At 42.0% G+C, this 21,258-nt stretch overlaps 1 protein-coding gene across 1 annotated transcript in view; it reads left to right on the plus strand.

The window, feature by feature from the left end:
• The first annotated feature begins 382 nt into the window (after positions 1 to 382).
• Positions 383 to 21,258, plus strand: part of LOC140738327 (transmembrane protein 132C-like) — a 1,098,356-nt gene continuing 1,077,480 nt past the window's right edge. Inside the window, exon 1 of the mRNA XM_073065528.1 lies at positions 383 to 446. Within this exon, the coding sequence (XP_072921629.1) occupies positions 407 to 446 (40 nt within the window). The 5' untranslated portion in view covers positions 383 to 406. The remainder of the gene's footprint in view (positions 447 to 21,258) is intronic.

A 21,258-nucleotide genomic window follows, 5' to 3' on the forward strand; every position in this document is an offset into this window, starting at 1 on the left:
GACTTGTTGGAGGAAAAGATGAGCACCAGCCACCTTGCACTGTAATAGTTCGAGTTCAGAAAAATAAGTCAAGAGCAGCATTTAATGTCTAAGCTGCAGAGATCTCTGGGGCTTAAAACAACTCTTATTGATTGCACTCTGAGCAGAGGATGTGTGGTTTACCTCAAGCTTTCCATCACAATGGTATTATGTACCTTGCTGAACTTTGTCAGCACGTTCACATGGAACAGGAGGCTTTATACACCTTAATTGCCAGCAACTAGGCGGCTGCATTCCTGCCTGCATTTTGCTGCTGTTCTCCCGATGGACACCGACGACGAAGCAGGACTTTGCTTGGATTCGGCGGCATGTACTCTGGAGATTCTACCCTTGAACCCTGGGCCATTTTACGCCCTCAGCAGAAACCATGAGCCCACTCATTCCAAAGGAGTTTGTGAGGAAGAAAAGTAAGAATAAGCCTGCTTTTCTTTAAAACAAAATTGCATTTGTTTTCAATTTTAATAAATGAACAGCATTTTCAAGTGCTATAGTTGATTTTGTATTTTTAAGTAGTTTTAAATTTTAATAACTTTTTAAAAATTCACTATTTAGTAGTCTTTAATTGGTGCGAAATGTTTCTGAAGATCAAGGAGGTTCAAAAGCAGCCTTGATGGTGAGCCCCATAGAGACAAGTCCGAACCTTTACTTTCCATTGAAGGCTTGACTGATTGTTTACCTCAGTGCTGTGATCGTGCTGAATGGCAGGCTCGAAGAAGCAGATGGCCAACACCTGCTCCTAATTTTTATGTTCTTATATTGATATGTTTGCTGTACTAACTACATAGCCCTTGTTTCCCTTAAGTAGGGGCAGGGGAGAAGAGAGGGTTGATGCATGTGCGCAGGAGTGGGGAAAGGAGGCTTTGGGGTTCTAACTTTTTCTGTCATTCATTCTTTGGGGGTTTCTCTTCTGTTTCGTGGATGTAAGGATTTCAGGTTGTATACGTATATTTCTACGATATTAAATTGAACCATTGAAGATCCAAATATCTAACTGTCCATGCGTAGAATGTACAAATAGTATCTGAGCCTCTCCAGCCTTCTACGTCAGAAAACTTCAATGATTTATTGCCTTCTGGGTGAAGTATTTTCTTATCTCATTCCTGAAATGCCAATCACTTACTTTGAAATCCTAGTACCTGCCAGGGTAACATCAACCCTACATCTGGGCACTTAAGCCCTGGAAGTATTTTTATATAGTTTAATGAGATAACCTCTAATTCTATTAAATCTAAGTAGAAAGTAGATCTTTCTGCATAGTACAATGTCATCCCTCAACCCCAAGAATCAATTTGGTGGTCAATATTTGCTGCACTCCTACTGCATGAAGATCTTTTGTTAGGTAGAGGAGAGAGAGACATGCACACAGTATTGAATGCCCACACCTTTCAATCATTCATCATTGAAAAAAATACTTTTCTTTTTTTTTACCAAAGTTGCAACCTGATTTTTCCACATAATGCTCCATTTGCCATATCCTCCCCAATTATATCAGCCTCTCCGCATCCTCCCCATAACAACCGTTCCCTCTAACCTGCGCGTCTGCGCAGTAACCACAATGCTCCCGCGCACATAGCCTTTGTTGCCGTGTAGCTGGGATTTCCTTTCATATAAAGTTAATATAAAGTGCCGTGCAGCTTTCTGGCTGTGTAAAAAAAAAAAAAAAAAAAAAAAAAAAAAAAAAAAAAAAAAAAAAAAATCCTGCTCAGGGCAATGGTCGGGCCACTCATCTGTAAAGCAAATTAAAGGGATTGTTGCTCATACTGCATAATGGTACTCAGCTTTGTATCATTGGTGAACTCGGACAGGTGACATGATTTTCCCCTCAACCAAATAAGGGACGGATTGTGGACAGATGGGAACCCAGCACCATTCCTCTCTGCACCCACTGGTCACGGTCATGCAACCAGTAAATGACATATTTATTGCAACACAATGTTTTCTACCCATGAAAACATTCTCAATGCATGCCGGCATATCGTTCCAAATCATATATACTCTATCATTGTTTAATAACCGTTTTGTGTGACAGATCATTACAGGCAAGTACTTATTTCCACAGGGCCCCTCTTATCCATTCTCCCAACTAAACCTCAAAACAGATTTGTCAACATGATTTCCACTTCATAAAAACCTCATAAAAATAAAACCTTATTTATTCTACCCTATCCTGTTACTGTTTTTCAAATGCATCTTTACCACTTCCTTGATATCAGATGGACTGGGCTGCATTAAGCAGGTTTTCCTCTCCATCCTTTATTTAACGTGAGGCTACTTACTATATTTGCCACCTATCAGTCTGCAAGAATGTACGGAATTTTGGATGATGATAATTAGGGGATTCTGAATCTTTCTAGACACCACATTCAATGTTTTAAAATAAAAATTATTATTTCCTGAGAATTTAATAGCTCTTAATCCCCTAAGTTTCCACCAATTCCTTTTCTGTTATCAATATTGATTTGTTTCAATTTCTTTTTTAATCGGGATCTGTTCTTCACTTTTTCAGGAAGTTTGTCATGCTTTTTCCATAAAGAGAGGCACAAAACGCTTATATACTTTCTCTGCTATTTCCTTATTTTACAATATAATTTCTATTGCAATCCATTAAGGAAATCATATTAACATTAGCTAATCAGTACATTTTTTTTAAAGTATCTATAAAAGCTTCTACAATCCTTTTTCCAGATTAACCTTGCAATCTACTTTCCTGCTGAAGGGTCTCAGCCCGAAATGTCAACTGTACTTTTTTCCATAGATGCTGCCTGGCCTGCTGAGTTCCTCCATTTTGTGTGTGTTCCCGTTTCATGGTGTTCTTTTGCTCTCTTCTGAAATGCTCCAAATCCTCCAGCTTGCTGCTCTTCTTGGCAGAGTTATAGGCTTTACCTTTGTTCTGATGACACTCCGTGTTAGCTATGGCTGACCACCTTTCACTTTGGGCTTTTGTCCCTTAAAGGAGACAACTTATAATCTACATTAATGCTTTAAAGGTTAGCTTTTATTTGTTTCATACTTTATAATAGTTTAAAGATTACCAAAGATTCCTACATCCCCCATACTCTGGTAGTTGTTCTGTTTGGATTTAAAAACGATTTCAGATGAAACAATATTACTTCCCGTCTTTATATTAAAAAATCCATGATATAATTATCACTCTTTCCCAAATGCTCTTTATTCACAACTATTAATTAATTTTTTTTGTCAATGAATGTTAGTAGATCTAAAATACCTTGTTCTCCCCATTCCTGAATATGTCGCTCTACCAGACCATCTTTGATACAATCCAAGAACTACTCCTGCTCACTATCAGAGTGTACTTGATTTGCCCAGTCCTTAACTGAAGTATAGACCTCCTACAAATACGGCATATCTCTTGTTATATGCCCCTCTAGTTTCCTAATTTACACTCAGTGCCTTTTTTGTTAGGTACCTCCCATTCCTAACAAAGTGGCTGCTGAGTGGGTATGATGCCCAACATTACCACTGCTGTCTGGGGGTGTCTATGAACTTCTTGCAGCTATATTTTCTTCTCATTGTGGTTTCTTAGCTCCACACTGCCTGATTCTGCTCTTCATTTACTGAACAATGATTTTTTCCTCCGCACCCCATCCTTTAATTGCCACTGCACGACACCCCCCCCCCCCCACACCACTCCCACTTTCCAAATTAACATAGCTTTTCTCATTATCATCATTATGTGCTATGTCGTATGATGTGGGTGATCATGGTCTTTCCATGACCATGATTGTACTTGGCAAACTTTTCTACAGAAGTGGTTTGCTATTGCCTTCTTCTGGGCAGCGTCTTTACAAGATGGGTGATGCCAGCCATTATCAATACTCTCCAGAGATTATCTGCCTGGCACCAGTGGTCGCATGTGACTTGAGATATACACCAGATGCTCATACGACCATCCACCTCCTGCTCCCATGATTTCACGTGACCCTGATCAGGGGGCTAAGCAGGTGCTACACCTCGTCCAAGTGTGTCTACAGGCTAGTGGGTGAAGGAGCACCTTACACTTCCTTTGTTAGAAATGTACCCCACCGCCCACATGGATTTATGACATTCTTAATTCCTAACTTCGGCCAATTTTCAAGCACTTCTCAGTAGTAGCTCTTCATTTGCACCCATTTACTTCTCTCTGTTCTTTTTTAAATTATCATTGTCCAACTCCATAGTCACTTATACCACTGCTATTTACCAACCATATTAGTTTGTTTATTGTATGGAGATAAAACTACTAGTAAAGCATTGATTTCTGAATTCTCTAGAAGACAGAACTTTTGTAATAATTTAAACAATTTCTCAGATCATTTAATAATTTTGCTCTTCATCTGGTCCAAACGCTAACTTCATCTTTGGCTGTTACACAATCACAGTCAAAAGTCAAAGTTGAGTTTGTTGTCATATGAACAAGTACATGTATGCACAGGTGTAATGATGCTTTTTCTTGTGAACACTGTGATGTATCATAGGCATATAGCATCCTGGCAGTAGTATTCACAAAAAAAACATGAATAATAATTATAATCACACAAAATGTAGGAGGAACAGGCAGCGTCAATGGAAACGAATAGAGAGTCGACGTTTTGTGCTGAGACCCTTCTTCAAGACTGGAAAGAAAGGGAGAAGATAACAGAACAAAAAGGTAGGGGGGAGTTGAAGGAGGATAGCTAGAAGGTGATAGGTGAAGCCAGGCAGTTGGCTGGAGAAGAAGGAATCTGATATGAGAGGAGAGTGGACCAGAGGAGAAAGGGAAGAAGGAGGTGATCTAGGGGAGGGGATGGGCAGGTGAGAAGAGATAAGAGGCCAGAATGGGGAATTGAAGAAAAGGGGAGGGGGGAGGGAATATTTTTTGCCAGAAGGAGAAATCAATATTCATGCTATCAGATTGGAGACTACCCAGATGGATTGGTGTTGCTCCTCAACCCTGAAGTTGGCCTCATCATGGCACAAGAGGAGGCCATGGACTGACATGTTGGAATGGGGATGGGGATGCTAATTAAAACCTTTTGGCCATCAGGAGGATTCGTTATTGTTGGATGGAGCGGAGCTGCTTGAAGAAGCGATCCCCCAAATTGTGAAGGGTCTCACCAAAATAGAGGAGGCTGTACTGGGAGAACCAGGTACAATAGATGACCCCAGCAGATTTGCAGGTGAAAAGTTGCCTCACCTGGAAGGACAGTTTGACCCACTCACCTCCATTCATATCAGCATCTGGTGCATATCACATCCTGGTTATGTGACCACTGACGCCAGGCAGACAATCTCTGACGAGTATTGATGATGGCTGGGGTCACCCATCTTGTAAAGACACCACCCAGAAGAAGGCAATGTCAAACCACTTTTGTAGAAAAATTTGCCAAGAACAATCATTGTCATGGAAAGACCATGATTGCCCAAGTTATAGGACATGGCACATACAAAACAAAATTAATGAAATTAATGAGCTCAGAACCTTTTAATACTACATTCTTGAAGATTGAGTTCCTAGCATTTTGCATGTAGGAGCTCAGGGGGGATTTAAGAATCTCATAATCCTGAAAAATTGGGAGTACAAGTCAACGTTTGAAATCTGTTTCATATGCACTGAGCTGGATAGTTTTAGGCTACCTGACGTCACTATCTGAACACACTTAATTCTTCCAGACTTGAGGAATAAAGGAGCTGACTAGTGGGTGAGTCTCCAACCAGAGCCACAGCCACAGAATAGAGGGATACCTATTTATAACAGAGATGAGGAGGAATTTCTTTAGCCAGAATGTGGTGAATCTGTGGAATGCATTGCGCAGATGGTTGTAGAAGCCAAGTCATAGTGTCATAGAGTCATAGAACGCTACAGAATAGAAACAGGCTCTTCAGATTGTCAAGTCCATGTTGAACCATGAATCTATCTAGTCCTATCTACCTGCACCTGAACCATAACCCTCCATACTCCTTCTATCTAAGTACTTATCCAAAATTCTATTGACCATAAGGTATAAGAGCAGAATTAGGCCATTTGGCCCATTGAATATGCTCCACCATTTCATCATGGCTGATCCTATTTTTCACTCAGCCCCAATCTCCTGCCTTCTCACTGTATCCATTCATGCCCCTAACCAATCAAGAATCTATCAATTTCTGCTTTAAATATATATTTAGACTCCACAGCTACATGTGGCAATGAATTCCACAGATTCACCACTCTCTGGCTGAAGAAATTCCTCCTCATCTCCGTTCTAAAAGGACGTCCCTCTGTTCCGAGGGTGTGTCTTCTGGTCTTAGATTCTCCCATCATTGGAAACATCCTCTCCACATACACTCTATCAAGGTCTTTAAACATTTAATAGGTTTCAATGAGGTCACCTCTCATTCTTCTGAATTCCAGTGAATAGAGGTGCAGAGGCATCAAACACTCTTCATATGACAAGCCATTCAATTCTAGAATCATTTTTATGAACCTCCTTTGAACCCTCCCCAGTCTTGGCACATCCAATCTAAGATAGGGGACCCAAAACTGCTCACAATACTCCAAGTGAGGCTTCACAAGTGCTTTATTAAGTCTCAACGTTACATCCTTGCTTTTATGCTCTAGCCTTCTTGAAATGAATGCTAACATTGCATTTGCCTTCCTCACTACAGACTCAACCTGCAAATTAACTCCCAAATCCCTTTGTGCCTCAGTCTTATGTATTTTCTCTTCATTTAGAAAATAGACAACCCTTTCTTTTCTTTTACCGAAGTGCATGACCATAAATTCCTGACACTATTCCATCTGCCGTTTCTTTGCCCGTTCTCTTAATATGTCTAAGTCCTTCTGTAGCCTCTCTACTTCTCCAAAACTACCAACCCTTCCGTATATCTTCATACCATCTGCAAATTTTGCAACAAAGCCATCAATGCTATCATCCAATCATTGACATATAACATGAAAAGAATTGGTCCCAACACAGACCCCTGTGGAACATCACTAGTCACAGTTAGCCAGCCAGAAAAGGTTCTCTTTATTCCCACTCTTGGCCTCCTGCCAATCAGCTACTTCCTTGCACATTCTCCTTCTGTAGCCTTCCTGTTTCCTCAACACTACCTGCCCCTCCACCAACCTTCATATCATCTGCAAACTTGGCCTTCTTGAAGAGTGGAGTGACATTCGTAATTTTCAGTCTTCCAGAACCATTTCAGAATCAAGCTTCCCAATCTTCTAACTTGGTACTAATTTTTGCTCTATTATATGCCCTCTCTTAGGCTTTTACATTGGCTTTGATTTTCTTGTTAGCCACGATTGTGCCATCTTTCCTTAGAATACTTCTTCCTCTTTGGGATGTATATATCCTGTGCCTTCTGAATTGCTTCCAGAAACTCCAGCCATTGCTGCTCGGCCGTCATCCCTGCCAGTGTTCTTTTCCAATCAATTTTAGCTAACTCCACTCTCATGCCTCTGTAAGTTCCCTTTCTCTACTGTAATACTGATACATCTGCCATTAGATTCTCCTTCTCAAATTTCAGGGTGAATTTAATAATATTGTTATCACTTGCCCTTAAGGATTCTTTTACCTTAAGGTCTCCAATCAATACAGGTTCATTACACAACACTGAATCCAGAATAGCTGATCCTGTAGTGGGCTCAACCATGAGCTGCTCGAAAAAGGCACTCATAGACACTCTGGAAATTCTCCCTCCTGGAATCCAGTACCAACCTGCTTTTCCCAATCTACCAGCATATTTTCATGATGAGGATGTCTCGGAGTTCATAGAACGGGTCTCGAGCTTCATCCAGAAGTGCATCAAGATCGTTATCCCCCAGCAATCGGTCAGGGTCTATCCAAACTTGAAAACCTGGATCAGCAGTTCCATATATGCTGCACTCACCGCGCGAGATAGAACTCTCACTGCTGGTAACCACCAGGAACTCAAGGAATGCAGCTACGATCCATGCAAAGTCATCGAGGCAGTGAAACGACAATACAGGGACAACACTCCACCAACAACACACGCAGCTTATGGCAAGATTTGCACATCATCACAGACTTCAGAGCTAAACACAGTGGTGCCTCCAACATTGCTGCTTCTCTCCCAGTTGAGCTAAAAAAAAATTTACGCTCAGTTCAATGTTGCCAATGCTGAGCCCCTGAGGAGAGCTGCTGATGTACCCTGAACCTCGGTCATCTCTGAGGCTGAAGTACGCAGGTGTTTCCAACGAGTGGACAGTCACAAGGCTATGGGACCGGATGGCATCCCAGGGCGGGTACTCAGGATGTGCACAGCACAACTGGCAGGTGTGTTTGCAGACATTTTTAATCTCTCCTTCTCCCAGTGTAGAGTGCCTTCCTGCTTCAAAACATCCAGCATTGTCCCTGTACCTAAAAAGACCAAGGTAACATGTCTGAATGACTGGCGTCCTGTCGCACTCACCTCAATAATGAGCAAATGCTTTGAGAGGCTGGCCAAGGACTACATCTGCAGCATGCTAGCATCCACACTGGACCCCTTACAATTCACCTACCGACACAACCGATCGACAGACAACGCAGTAGCCACAGGACTACACACCATCCTTACACATCTGGAGAAGAGGGATGCTTATGTGAGAATGCTGTTCTTGGACTACAGTTCAGCATTCAACACCATAATTCCATCCAGGCTTGACAAGAGGTGCGGAGACCTCAGCCTTCACCCTGCCTTGAGCAGCTGGATCCTGGACTTCCTATCAGATTGCTGTCAGGTGGTAAGAGTGGGTTCCCTCACCTCTGCCTCTGACCCTGAACCCAGGAGCCCCCCAGGGCTGGGTCCTAAGCCCCCTCCTTTACTCTCTGTACACCCATGACTGTGTCACTGACACAATTTTATTTCTAAGCTCTATTGACTGCTCTGTTGTATATATAACTGTACATACTATTTATTGCAAATTACTATAATTTCTACATTTCATATTCAGTTGGAGATGTAAGGTAAAGATTTTTACTCCTCATGTATTTGAAGGATGTAAGAAATAAAGTCAATTCAATTCAATATTGAAGTCTCCCATTACTATTGTAACATTGCCCTTTGACATGCATTTTCCCGTTTTTATTTGCAGACCACATCCTTACTACTGTTTGGGGGTCTGTATATAACTCCCTTACTCTGTCCACAATGATTCAACACCTTCCAATCCTATGTCACCTCTTTCTAATGATTTGATTTCATTTTTTCCAACAGAGCAATGCCGCCCCCTCTGTTTCCTGCCTGTGTTTTCGATACAATGTGCATCCTTGGACATTAAGCTCCAGCCATGATTCATTGATACCTACAACATCATAGTTAAGGGAATAAGGTAGATGAACTTGTAGCATAGTTCCAGTTCATCGACCTTATTCCCTTAACTGTGTGTGTTTAAATATAACACCTTCAGTCCTGTGTTCGTCCTTTTTAATTTTGTTCACCTTTTACGTTGCAACTCATCCTGTTGACTGCAGTTTTGTGTTATCAACTGCCTTTTCTCATTAACATTGCCTCTGTTTGTAAACCAGCTACCTCATTTTCAGCACTGTTATCCACCTTTCCTATGGCATTTCTTGCATTGAAATATAGGCAGCTCAGGTCTGAAGTCTTACCAACATCTCCCCTCACAACCTCTCCACTCACTGCTCTGGCACTCTGGTTCCCGTCCCCTTGCAACTCCAGTTTAAACCCCACTGTGTAGCATTAACAAACCTTTCTGCTAGGGTAATAGTCCCCCTCCAGTTCAGGTGCAAACCATCCCTTCTGCACAAGTCCCACCTTCCTTGGAAGACAGCCCACTGATTCAAAAGCTTATGTCCTCCCCCCTACACCAACTCCTTAGCCATGTATAATAATCTTCTATATAATCTATAAATGTAATCTATCATCTACAAACCCCATTTCCAGAAAAGTTGGGATATTTTCCAAAATGCAATAAAAAGAAAAATCTGTGATATGTTAATTCATGTGAACCTTTATTTAACTGACGAAAGTACAAAGAGAAGATTTTCAATAGTTTTACTGACCAACTTAATTGTATTTTGTAAATATACACAAATTTAGAATTTGATGGCTGCAACACACTCAACAAAAGTTGGGACAGAGTTAAAATAAGATTGAAAAGTGCACAGAATATTCAAGTAACACCGGGTTGGAAGACTCCACATTAAGCAGGCTAATTGATAGCAGGTGAGGTATCATGACTGGGTATAAAAGTAGCGTCCATCAAAGGCTCAGTCTTTGCAAGCAAGGATGGGTCGTGGCTCACCCCTTTGTGACAAAATTCGTGAGAGAATTATTAGTCAGTTCAAAAGGAACATTTCCCAACGCAAGATTGCAGAGAATTTAGGTCTTTCAACATCTACAGTACATAATATTGTGAAAAGATTCAGAGAATTCAGAGACATCTCAGTGCGTAAAGGGCAAGGTCGGAAACCGCTGTTGAATGCGCGTAATCTTCGAGCCCTCAGGCGGCACTGCCTAAGAAACCATCATGCTACTGTGACAATTATAGCCACCTGGGCTCAGGAGTACTTCGGAAAACCATTGTCACTTAACACAGTCCGTCGCTGCATCCAGAAATGCAACTTGAAATTGTATTATGCAAGGAGGAAGCCATACATCAACTCTATGCAGAAATGCCGGTGAGTTCTCTGGGCCCTAGCTCATCTCAGATGAACCGAAAGACTGTGGAACTGTGTGCTGTGGTCAGATGAGTCCACATTTCAGCTAGTTTTCGGAAAAACTGGCATCGAGTTCTCCGTGCCAGAGATGAAAACAACCATCCTGATTGTTATCAGCGAAAGGTGCAAAAGCCAGCATCTGTGATGGTATGGGGTCCATCAGTGCCCACGGCATGGGTGAGTTGCATGTATGTGAAGCTACCATTGACTCTGAGGGGTACATGAGGATTTTAGAGAGACAAATGTTGCCATCAAGGCGACGTCTCTTCCCGGGATGTCCATGCTTATTTCAGCAGGACAATGCCAGACCACATTCTGCACGGGCTACAACAGTGTGGCTTTGTAGACACAGTGCGTGTGCTTGACTGGCCTGCTACCAGTCCAGATCTATCTCCTATTGAAAATGTATGGCGCATCATGAAGAGGAGAATCAGACAACGGAGACCACGGACTGTTGAGCAGCTGAAGTCTTATATCAAGCAAGAATGGACAAAATTTCCAATTGCAAATCTACTACAATTAGTATCCTCAGTTCCAAAACGATTAAAAAGTGTTATTAAAAGGAAAGGTGATGTAACACAATGGTAAACATGCCTCTGTCCCAACTTTTGTTGAGTGTGTTGCAGCCATCAAATTCTAAATTTGTGTATATTTACAAAATACAATTAAGTTGGTCAGTAAAACTATTGAAAATCTTTTCTTTGTACTTTTGTCAGTTAAATAAAGGTTCACGTGAATTAACATATCACAGAGTTTTGTTTTTATTGCTTTTTGGAAAATATCCCAACTTTTCTGGAAATGGGGTTTGTATAATAATCTATATAATCTTCCTAGTTCTGGCTTCAGTAGCTTTGCTGAAATTAAATGTTGAAATCAAACCTGCATCAACCACTTGCGCTGGCAGCTCGTTCCACACTCTCACCACCCTCTGAGTGAAGAAGATCCTCCTCATGTTCCCCTTGACCATTCCACCTTTCACCCTTAACCCATGACCTCTAGTTGTATTCTCACTCAACCTCAGTGGGAAAAGCAGGCTTGCGCTTACCTTATCTGTACTCCTCATAGTTTTGTATACCCTATCAAATGTCCCCTTAATCTTCTATGTTCCAGGGACTAAAGTCCTAGTCTTTCCAATCTTTTCCTACAGCTCAGGTCCTCAAATCCCGGTAACATCATTGTAAATTTTCTCTGCAGACTTTCCATCTTTCCTGTAGGTAGGTGACCAAAACTGTACACAATATTCCAAATTAGACTTCATCAGTGTCTTAGATAACAGAACACCCCAACTCCTATACCCAATACATTGACTTATGAAGGCCAATGTGGCAAAAACTTTCTTTATGACCCTATCCACCTGTGATGTCACTTTCAAAGAATTCCAGATCTGTATTCCTAGACTCTGTGTCCTATTGCACTCCTTGGTGCCCTACTGTTCACTGTGAACGGGCTACTCTGACTGGTCCTCCCAAAGTGCAACACCTCACGCTTGTCTGCATTAAATGCCATCTGCCATTCTTCAGCCCATTCTTTCAGCTGAACTAGATCCCGCAGCAAGTTGCCTACTGCTGATGTCAGGTTCACTGGTCTATAATCTCCTGGCGTATTCTTAGAGCCTTTCTTAAACAATAGAAAAACTTTTGCTCTCCCTCAGACCTCTGGCACCTCACATGTGGCTAAGGATGTTCTAAGTACCTCTGCTGGGGCTCCCACAGGGTCCAAGGGGACACAATGTCAGGACCTGGGGATTTATCCACTGTAATTTGCCTGAAGACTGCAAACAGCCCCTCCACTGTAATCTCTGACCTTGCTGTTGTTTTGCCACACTTCTCTAGACTCTTTGTCCATCTCCCAGATAACTGCAGATTGTACAGTGTTCTATGTGGTGCTGTGCTGGGGCAGTGGTGTCAACATGGGTGATGCCAACAGGCTCAATAAACTGATTAGAAAGGCTGGCTCTGTTATAGGAGTCAAACTGGACAACACTGGAGGCTGTGGTAGAACAAAGGACCCAACGGAAAATCCTGGCAATGCTGGACAGTGTTTCTCACCCACTGCATGCCACCTTGGCTGAACAGAGGAGCACTTTCAGTAATAGACTGAGGCAACTACACTGCTCCAAAGAGCACCATATGAGGTCATTCTTACCCTCGGCCATTAGGCTCCATAATGTGTCAACCAATAGCTGGGGAAGAGATGAAACCCTCTTGTTAGACTGTTTGAAGTAACTTATTTTTTTAAAATTCTTTCTTGTTTCTTATCTAATATTTGTATATTTATATAGCTGTGCTCTTGTAATGCTACTGTGACACTGTAATTTCCTTTGGGATGAAAAAAAAGTATCTATCTATCTATGCAAAAATGCATTTAAGATTTCCCCCATCTCTTTTGGCTCCACTCTGATCTTCCAGAAGAACAACTTTGTCCCTTGCTATTCTTTTGCACTTAATACACTATATCTGTAGAAGTCCTTTGGATTCCCCTTCAACTTGTCTGCTAGAGCAACCTTATTGGTTCTTTTTGCCCTGTTGATTTCTTCAAACTTCAATGTTTTAAGTACATTTATTATCAAAATATGTGTACTGTATACAATTTTGAGATTTGTCTCCTTATGGGCAGGCCCAAAACAAAGAAACCCATAAGAACACATTAAAAAAGAACATCAAAGACCCAATGCACAGAAAAAATACAAATTGTGCAAGCCATAAAACTAAGTAAATAACATTCGGAACTGAAATTCATGGAAGTGAGCCACGAAGCAAGTCAACACTGCTGTCGATTTAGGAGCCCATCAGTTGCAGGCCACAGCCTCAGCTCAGTGCAGAGATGAGTAAACTTTACAAGCTGAACTCGCCCATTACTTGCCTCCGGCCTCGACACCCCGACCTTTTCAATCTGGCCCGGTGCTTAACTCATCCAAACTTTGGGTCTTTTCCCACTCTTTTACATAGGACCTGCCACTACGATACCCTCTCAGGCCTGGGCCCCACCGCATCAATTTTGCCCGTACCTCACCTTTCCTGTTCGGCCCAGTTCTTAATTTGATCAACCCTCAGGGCTTTTCTTGGTCTTAGGCCTAGGGCTGGGCCTCACTGCCTTGATTCTGCATCACTTCCGTTCACTTCACCTTGGTTCTGACAAATCGAATTGCCTGAAAGTCCACTCCAGCAATGGCCAAACATTGGCTCATTCCCTGCTCTGGGGCCTGGGCCCGTCCACCAATTAGGCCATGCTGCAATCATCCTGCACCTTCATGTACCTCATTCTTCCTACATGTCTACACTTGCTTTGCATCTTCTTCTTTTTCTTTACCAGGGCCTAGATATCTTTCAAACACCATGGTTCTCTAAATCTGTTATTCTTGCCTTTTTATTCTGACAGGAACATGTACTCTCAAAATTTCACTTTGGGGGCCTCTCACTGGCCAAGTACCCCTTGGCCAGAAGACAACCTGCCCCAATCCACACTTGCCAGATCCTTTCTGATACCATGAAAATTAGCATTCCTCCAGTTTAGAATCTCAACCTGAGGACTAGACCTGCCCTTTTCCATAATTACGAAAATAATAGCATTATGATCACTAGTACATCAATGTGTTAATGTACACACGCTTCTGTCACCTGCCCTAGCTCACTCCCTAATGAGAGCCCTAGTATCATACTCTTTCTAGTTGGGACTTCTATGTACTGATTAGTGAAACTTTTCTGAAAAAATCTGACAAACTCTACCCCATACAGTTTGCAAGTCCCAGTCAGTATGTGGAAAATCACCTGCTACCACAACAATCTGCAACTTCTCCAGAAATTTGCTCCTCTAAATCCTGCAAGGTGCTGGGTGGTCTGTAATATAATCTCAATAACATGGTTATACTTTTCTTATTTCTCAGTTGTACCCATAAACCCTCGCTCGATGAGCTTTGCAGTGTGTCCTGTCTGAGCACCGTCGTGACATTTTCCCTGGTTGGTGATGCCAGCTCTTCCCCTTTAATCTCTCCCGCTCTATCACCTCTAAAACAACGGAACCCCAGAACACTGAGCTGCCAGTCCTGCCACTACTGGAACTAAATCTCACTAATGTTCACAATGTCCATAATGTACTGGTTAGGCACAGGAGTACGTTCAGCCAGAGACTCACTCCACCGAGATGCAACACTGAGCATCATAGGAAGTCATTCCTGCCTGTGGCCATCAAACTTTACAACTCCTCCCTCGGAGTGTCAGACACCCTGAGCCAATAGGCTGGTCCCGGACTTATTTCCACTTGGAATAATTTACTTATTATTATTTAATTATTTATGGTTTTATATTGCTATATTTCTTCACTATTCTTGGCTGGTGCGACTGTAACGAAATCCAATGTCCCTCGGGATCAATGAAGTATGTCTGTCTGTCTATCTGTCATAGTTCCATGTGCTGTTTCTTGCCCTGAGCTCATCACCCTTCCCTACAATACTCCTTGCATTGAAACACATGCAGCTCACAACGTTAATTCCACCATGCTCAACCTTTTGATTCCTGACTTTATATGTAGACTTAATAACGTCTTTCTCCACAATCACTCTGCTATCTGTTCTGGTGCTCTGGTTCTTACCTTGCTGTAACTCCAGTTTAAACTCCCACCCCCAAGCAACACTAGCAAACCCTCTCACTAGGATATTAGTCTGCTCCAGTTTGGGTACAAGCCATTCCTTCCGTAGAGTCCCCTCTTCCCTGGAAGAGAGCATGATGATCCAAAAATTTGAAGCTCTCCTTCCTGCATCATCTCCTCAGCCACCTGTTAAACTGTATGATCTTCCTATTTCTGACCTCACTAACATGTGGCACGGTTGCAGTCCTGTGATCACAATCCTGAAGGTCTGGTCCTTTGACTTAGCACCTAACTCCCTGGGCTCACTTAGCAGGATCGTGTCATCCCTCCTACACATATCATAGGTACTAACATGGACCACGACCTCTGGTTGCTCAGCCTCCCACTTAATAATGCAGTGGCCGTGACCTGAAATGTGCTGACCATGGCACCCGAGAGGCGACGTACCACCCGGGAATATCGTTCTCATCCGCAGAACCTCTTTTCTCTTCCCCTAATCAATGAATGCCTTATCACTCCAGCACACCTCATCTGCCCCCTTCCCCTTTGAGCCACAGAGCCAGATCACAGAGACCTGACCACCAAGGCCTTCCTCTGCTAGGTCATCCCTCCCAACAAAATACAAAGCGGTATAGCTGTTGTTGAGGGGAATGGCCGTAGCAGTACTCTGTAGCAGCTGGCTATCCCTTTTCATCCTCCTGATGGTCACCTAGTTACCTATATCCTGCACCTTGGGTGTAACTACTCCCTGTATGTCCTATCAACCTCTCAGCCACCCAGAGTTCATCTAGTTCCAGCTGCAGCTCCTTAACAAGGTCGGTCAGAAGGTGCAGCTGGATACATTTCTTGCGGGTGTCATCCTAAGGGGCAACTGAGATCCCACTGCCTTCCCACATCCCACCAGAGGAGTATTCCCCTGTCTGGCACCCTCACTGCCATATATGTGCAATTAGAAAGAAAGAAAGAATAAATAATGAACAAAAAAAAATCTACCTGTGGCCTATACCTCTCCTCACCAAAGCCTTGATGAGCCAAACTCTCAACTCCCCACTCTAACACTGGCCCACTCACACAATGACCGCTCTGCTTAAGCCTAACTTCCTTTTATTGGACCTCAATGCCTAATAATGCACAATTCAATGTCTCCTCAGAAACTATAATGCACAAAATATGCCGACTTCCCCTGCTCCCTTCTTTTAAACTCTCTTTCCCTCTACACAACCCATTGTCTCCTCAGGAACTCTGGCATGCAAAAGGTCATTGACTATATTTAAAGTGGAGGTTGAGAGGTCAGAATCAGGTTTAAAATCACCGGCATGTGTCACAAAATTTGTTGTCTTTGCGCAGTGGTACAATGCGATACGTAATAATAGAAAATCAAACAATGAATTACGGTAAGTGGAGCAAAAATAGAAATAGTAAAGTAGTCAGGTGGTGTTCATGGATTCAATGTCCATTCAGGAATCAGAAGGCAGAGGAGAAGAAGCTGCTCCTGAATCATTGAGTGTCTACCTTCAGGCTTCTGTACCTCATCCCTGATGGTTCCAATGAGAAGAGAGCATGTCCCGGGTGATGGGGGTCCTTAGTGATGGATGCCTCCTTTTTGAGGCATCGCTCATTAAAGATGTCCTGGATACCACGAAGGCTAGAGCCCATGATAGAGCTGATAAGTTTTACAACTCTCTGCGGCTGACTTCGATCCTCCCCCATCCCAGGCGGTGATGCAGCCCGTTAGAATGACCGAGAAATCAGAGGTATACATCGCATTATTTTAAGCCTTTATCTAAGCTTTTGTTTTTATCAGTATTTTTACTCAGGACTTTCCCCAAAGATTACCATGTACAGATGGGAGGCTCAGATGTGAAAATTAGTCTTGTCTCACCATGCACAGGCACATATATAATTGAGTGAATTTCCCAAGGCTTAACTACTGTCACTACTTGGAGCTTAAATTTTTACGGTATTAACCAGAAAAATAACATTTCAACAGAGAAAAATATTTTTTAAATTTTTAACCAATAGAACTCTGAGATATAAAATGAAGATGGTGTGCATAGGTCACGGATCATATTTGTGGAGCACAATGGAATCTACCAGTGGATGGCGTGAATGGGTAACTCGGGAATAAAACAGATCAGTGGAAATGCAGGTAGCAATGACTGACTTTGAATATCTGGGGATTATTTATTATCATTAAAGTTTAATTTGCTGTTATACAAACCAAAAACTAATCTATGCATCTGAAGATGTTTAAAATAAATTAAAATAGCTGATTTTGCTGAAGATAATAAGTGGAAGAATATTGGAGTTGAACTGGAAAAATCCCCCAAAGTATTCAAGCCGTTTCTCTGGAAATGATTCAAAGGTAGGCATGGGTAATTCACTTCCAAAGTGAGGGACAATACGTGCAGTATACAGAAACCAATCTTTCAGAATGGATTAATTTCAATAAATTAATCTTGTTTTAAATCTACTCGTTCTAAACAGCTGGGGTTCGGAAAGTATTTTTTTTGTAAATTCTTTTGTTGACAATGCACAGGAATGCGCCACAGAAAGCAATTGGGTAGCTAAAGGGAGAGCTGGCAAGGAGAAAGGAAATGCTTGTATCCTGAAGCAACAACGTAAAAGAGACACTTTGGGACCCGGGAGGGGCGGTTACATAGTATTTTTAGAAACTTAATATTAGTTCTGTGTTTGTACTATTCAGGAAGTATTATGGTATTAATTATATGGGTAGGCCTGCTTGCCATTCTTCTTGAACTTGTTATCAACCACAAAAAGGCAACTCAGCCTACCGGGCTTCCAGCTGACTAATCCTACCAGGCATTGGAGAGGGGGAGCTTGCTGCATGGATCATTTTTGCAGGAGTTCATTAAATCAGACGTTGGGACATGCTGGGCAAACCCATGCGGTTGCACAGAGAATGTGCAAACTAGGACACGAAAGTACACCGACGGAACTAATTTAAGCTATTCGGCGATACAAGGATAAATTATTCACTTTTGCACGTTTTGTCCACTTGGAAGGTACATAGCCACAATCTGCAAGGTGTTTGTACGTTCTCACCGTGACCGCGTAGGTTTCCTCTGGGCGTTCCGGTTTCCTCCCACAGTCCAAAGATGTAGCAGTTGGTAGGTTAATTGGTCATTATAAGTTGTCCCATGATTGGGCTGAGATTGGATTGGGGGATTGCTGGGCGGTGTGGCTTGAAGGAATGGAAGGGCCTAGTCCGCGCTGTGTCTCAATAAATGAGCCAGTGGTGAGCCTCATTCATGCACTGTTGACCTCTGAACAAAGCACAAGGACCGGGAGCCAACTTGCTTGACAGGAACTTCCACAATGTTGTGGAATGGGGAGGGGATTGAAAAACAGTCTCCACCCTGAAAAAAAATTGGGTGAATAAAGCAGTCACAGTCAAATAACACCCCCAGGCTTAGCTGCTGCTATGAAATCTGCCAGATGTTTCTGATATGTTAAAATGTGCAAAAGTTAAACTATAAAACTTATTAAAATTAAAAAGAAATTAAGAGAATCCCTGAATACTTAAGAACACACCTAAACACCTGAAAACAATTTAAAACACATAACACATAAACTTTTTAAAAAACCCTCAGGTATTTAATTGTTCAGCATTAGCTGTGAGTAAATTAGTCCCTTGCAGCTATTCGTTGCCATCGAAATAGAGGAGGGAAAACCAGGCCCAGTTGTCGCAGGACCTGCATGTAAATTTTCCCCAGCATAAAGGGTTGGGAATTACCTCAATTGTGATCCCGTGCTGGAGACCTGCACCGAAAGACAGCTGTGAAAGCTTTGGAATTTCGGACCTCATTTGGAGTTCCGAGCTTGATCACAGGAATGCACCGTAGATAGAGTAAAGCTCGGATAATTCGTGACCTGACTGATCAGCATCTGGCTCGTGGATGTTCCTATAATACATCAGGTTCCTGGTTCTGATGCTCCCTTTAAATATACCAGGGCCCTGGTTCCCATGATACCCTGAAGTCAATGAGTTTTGTTTACATTGAAACTTTTTAACTTACCCCGTTCATTGGAAAGTTTATTGTACTACTGTGCAACATTTAAAAGCTTAGTAGAAGTGCTAAGTGGAATAACATCCAACAGAGTGGAAAATCTGCCAGACTAGCACCATGATAAATCCCAGGCATTCCATTAACAGAAGTTTGCTACAAATACTGAAGTATCACAAAATTTGATAAATTACATTGGGGAGCAAAGACTTTGCTTCCTGAAAACTTTTGAGTGTCTCTTAGAGATCTTGGCCGCTGATCATGAAAATTGCCATGAAATATCCCTATAAGCACACCAGTTTTTTTTTGAAATTGCCTAATTCAAGTCAGAATAACTGATGCCAAGATAAAGGAAGGCATTTTTGTTGATCCACAAATCAAACAGGTCATCAATGACAGGCAATTTGAACAACCCCTGGTGGAGAAAATCACATGGAAAGCATTCAAGGATGTTGTTGAAAATTTTCTTGGCAACTACAGAGCACCAAACTACATGCAGACAGTTGACAACATGCTTCAAGCATATAAAAAGAAACAGGGAAGTGCACCGTGTCATTAAAGATTCATTTTCTGCCTTCCCATTTGGACTTCTTCCCTGCAAACCTTGACGCTGTTAGTGATGAGCATGGTGAAAGGTTTCACCAGGACATTGATTTGTGGACTAACACAGTTGCCCCAGTATCAGGGCAGCTGGAATCTATCAATGCTGGCTAATTATTGTTAAATAACTAAGCAAGAAGCCTCAGACGCTGAGTACAAATGGGAAAATGATCAACAAAACATTTTTAGCTTAGTTGAACTTCTGCTAAGAGTCAGCACTGTTATGCAATTAAATGCATTATATTCTATATAAGTTAATTTCTTGTTTCTCCAAATTGCTGAGATACAAGTAGTCTGAAATTATATTTGTTTTCAGCTTCAAGTGGCTTATCATGCACACAAAAAAATTCTGAGGAAGCAACATGTTTGAAGAAAATTGTCCAGCGTTATGAGTAATTTTTATATTTCTTGAAAATTATTAAGTCAATAAATAAGTATGCTAACATAATTTAATTACGTATTGCAAATATAATGGTAACAGGTTAATGACAATCTATTGAAGCTTTGACTGACACATTGAGTCCGATCCTGGTCAGATATGGGTTTACAAATGTAAATGCAAGTCAAAGAATTTGCCACCTTATGCATTAGGCTGTCAAGTAGGGACTAAATGCTTCCCAAAGGTGATACGTAATCTGCCTAGTCTGTATTTGCACACCTTTCAGCAACTAGTCTCAAAGTAGCTCTGCTGAAGCTTAGGGACAGAATGTTGAACTATCCCGTTAATCATGGATGGTGTGGTGTGGAGGGACACAGACCTGGAAAAGATTAGCATTTCTAAAGGAAATAAGCTACCATGTTAAAAAACAAAAGTTGTAAATTCCACAATAGCAATTTTTTTTTCAAATAGTACCGCAAGCCGTAAAACATTCTGTGATACTTTTAAAATCCTTAGATGGTAAAAGCAGCATTTTACATTTGAGACCACATTTGTAGCTGGTGTTGACTTTGGGACCTCTCCACCAATGATTTGTAGTGTGCATATCTCTACTGTGAATTCTGAGTTTTGGAACGGATTTTGCTTTTCAAGATTCAAGTTTGGATGTCATATGTACATCCAAACACACAGTTTGCATTAACCAACATACCTGCGGGTGTGCTGAGGGCAGGATGCATGTGTTGCCACACTCTCCGGCGCCAACGTAGTATGCCCACAATTCTTGGCAGAACAGCACAGAGCGCAACAAGCAACAAAACATTAACAGTCAAACAAGCCCCATCCCTCCCTCCCACCCACACACATACACAGTCCTCTAAACCTGAGACAGTCCATCTTCTGTCTCCGGCCTCTATATTTTGATTGGGTAGCTGTGATGTTGTAACTGGGTCAGTTTGATGCGGTAGGAGCAATAAACAGGTTT

This window comes from Hemitrygon akajei, chromosome 14 (genome assembly GCF_048418815.1).
Source record: "Hemitrygon akajei chromosome 14, sHemAka1.3, whole genome shotgun sequence".
Lineage (NCBI taxonomy): Eukaryota > Metazoa > Chordata > Chondrichthyes > Myliobatiformes > Dasyatidae > Hemitrygon > Hemitrygon akajei.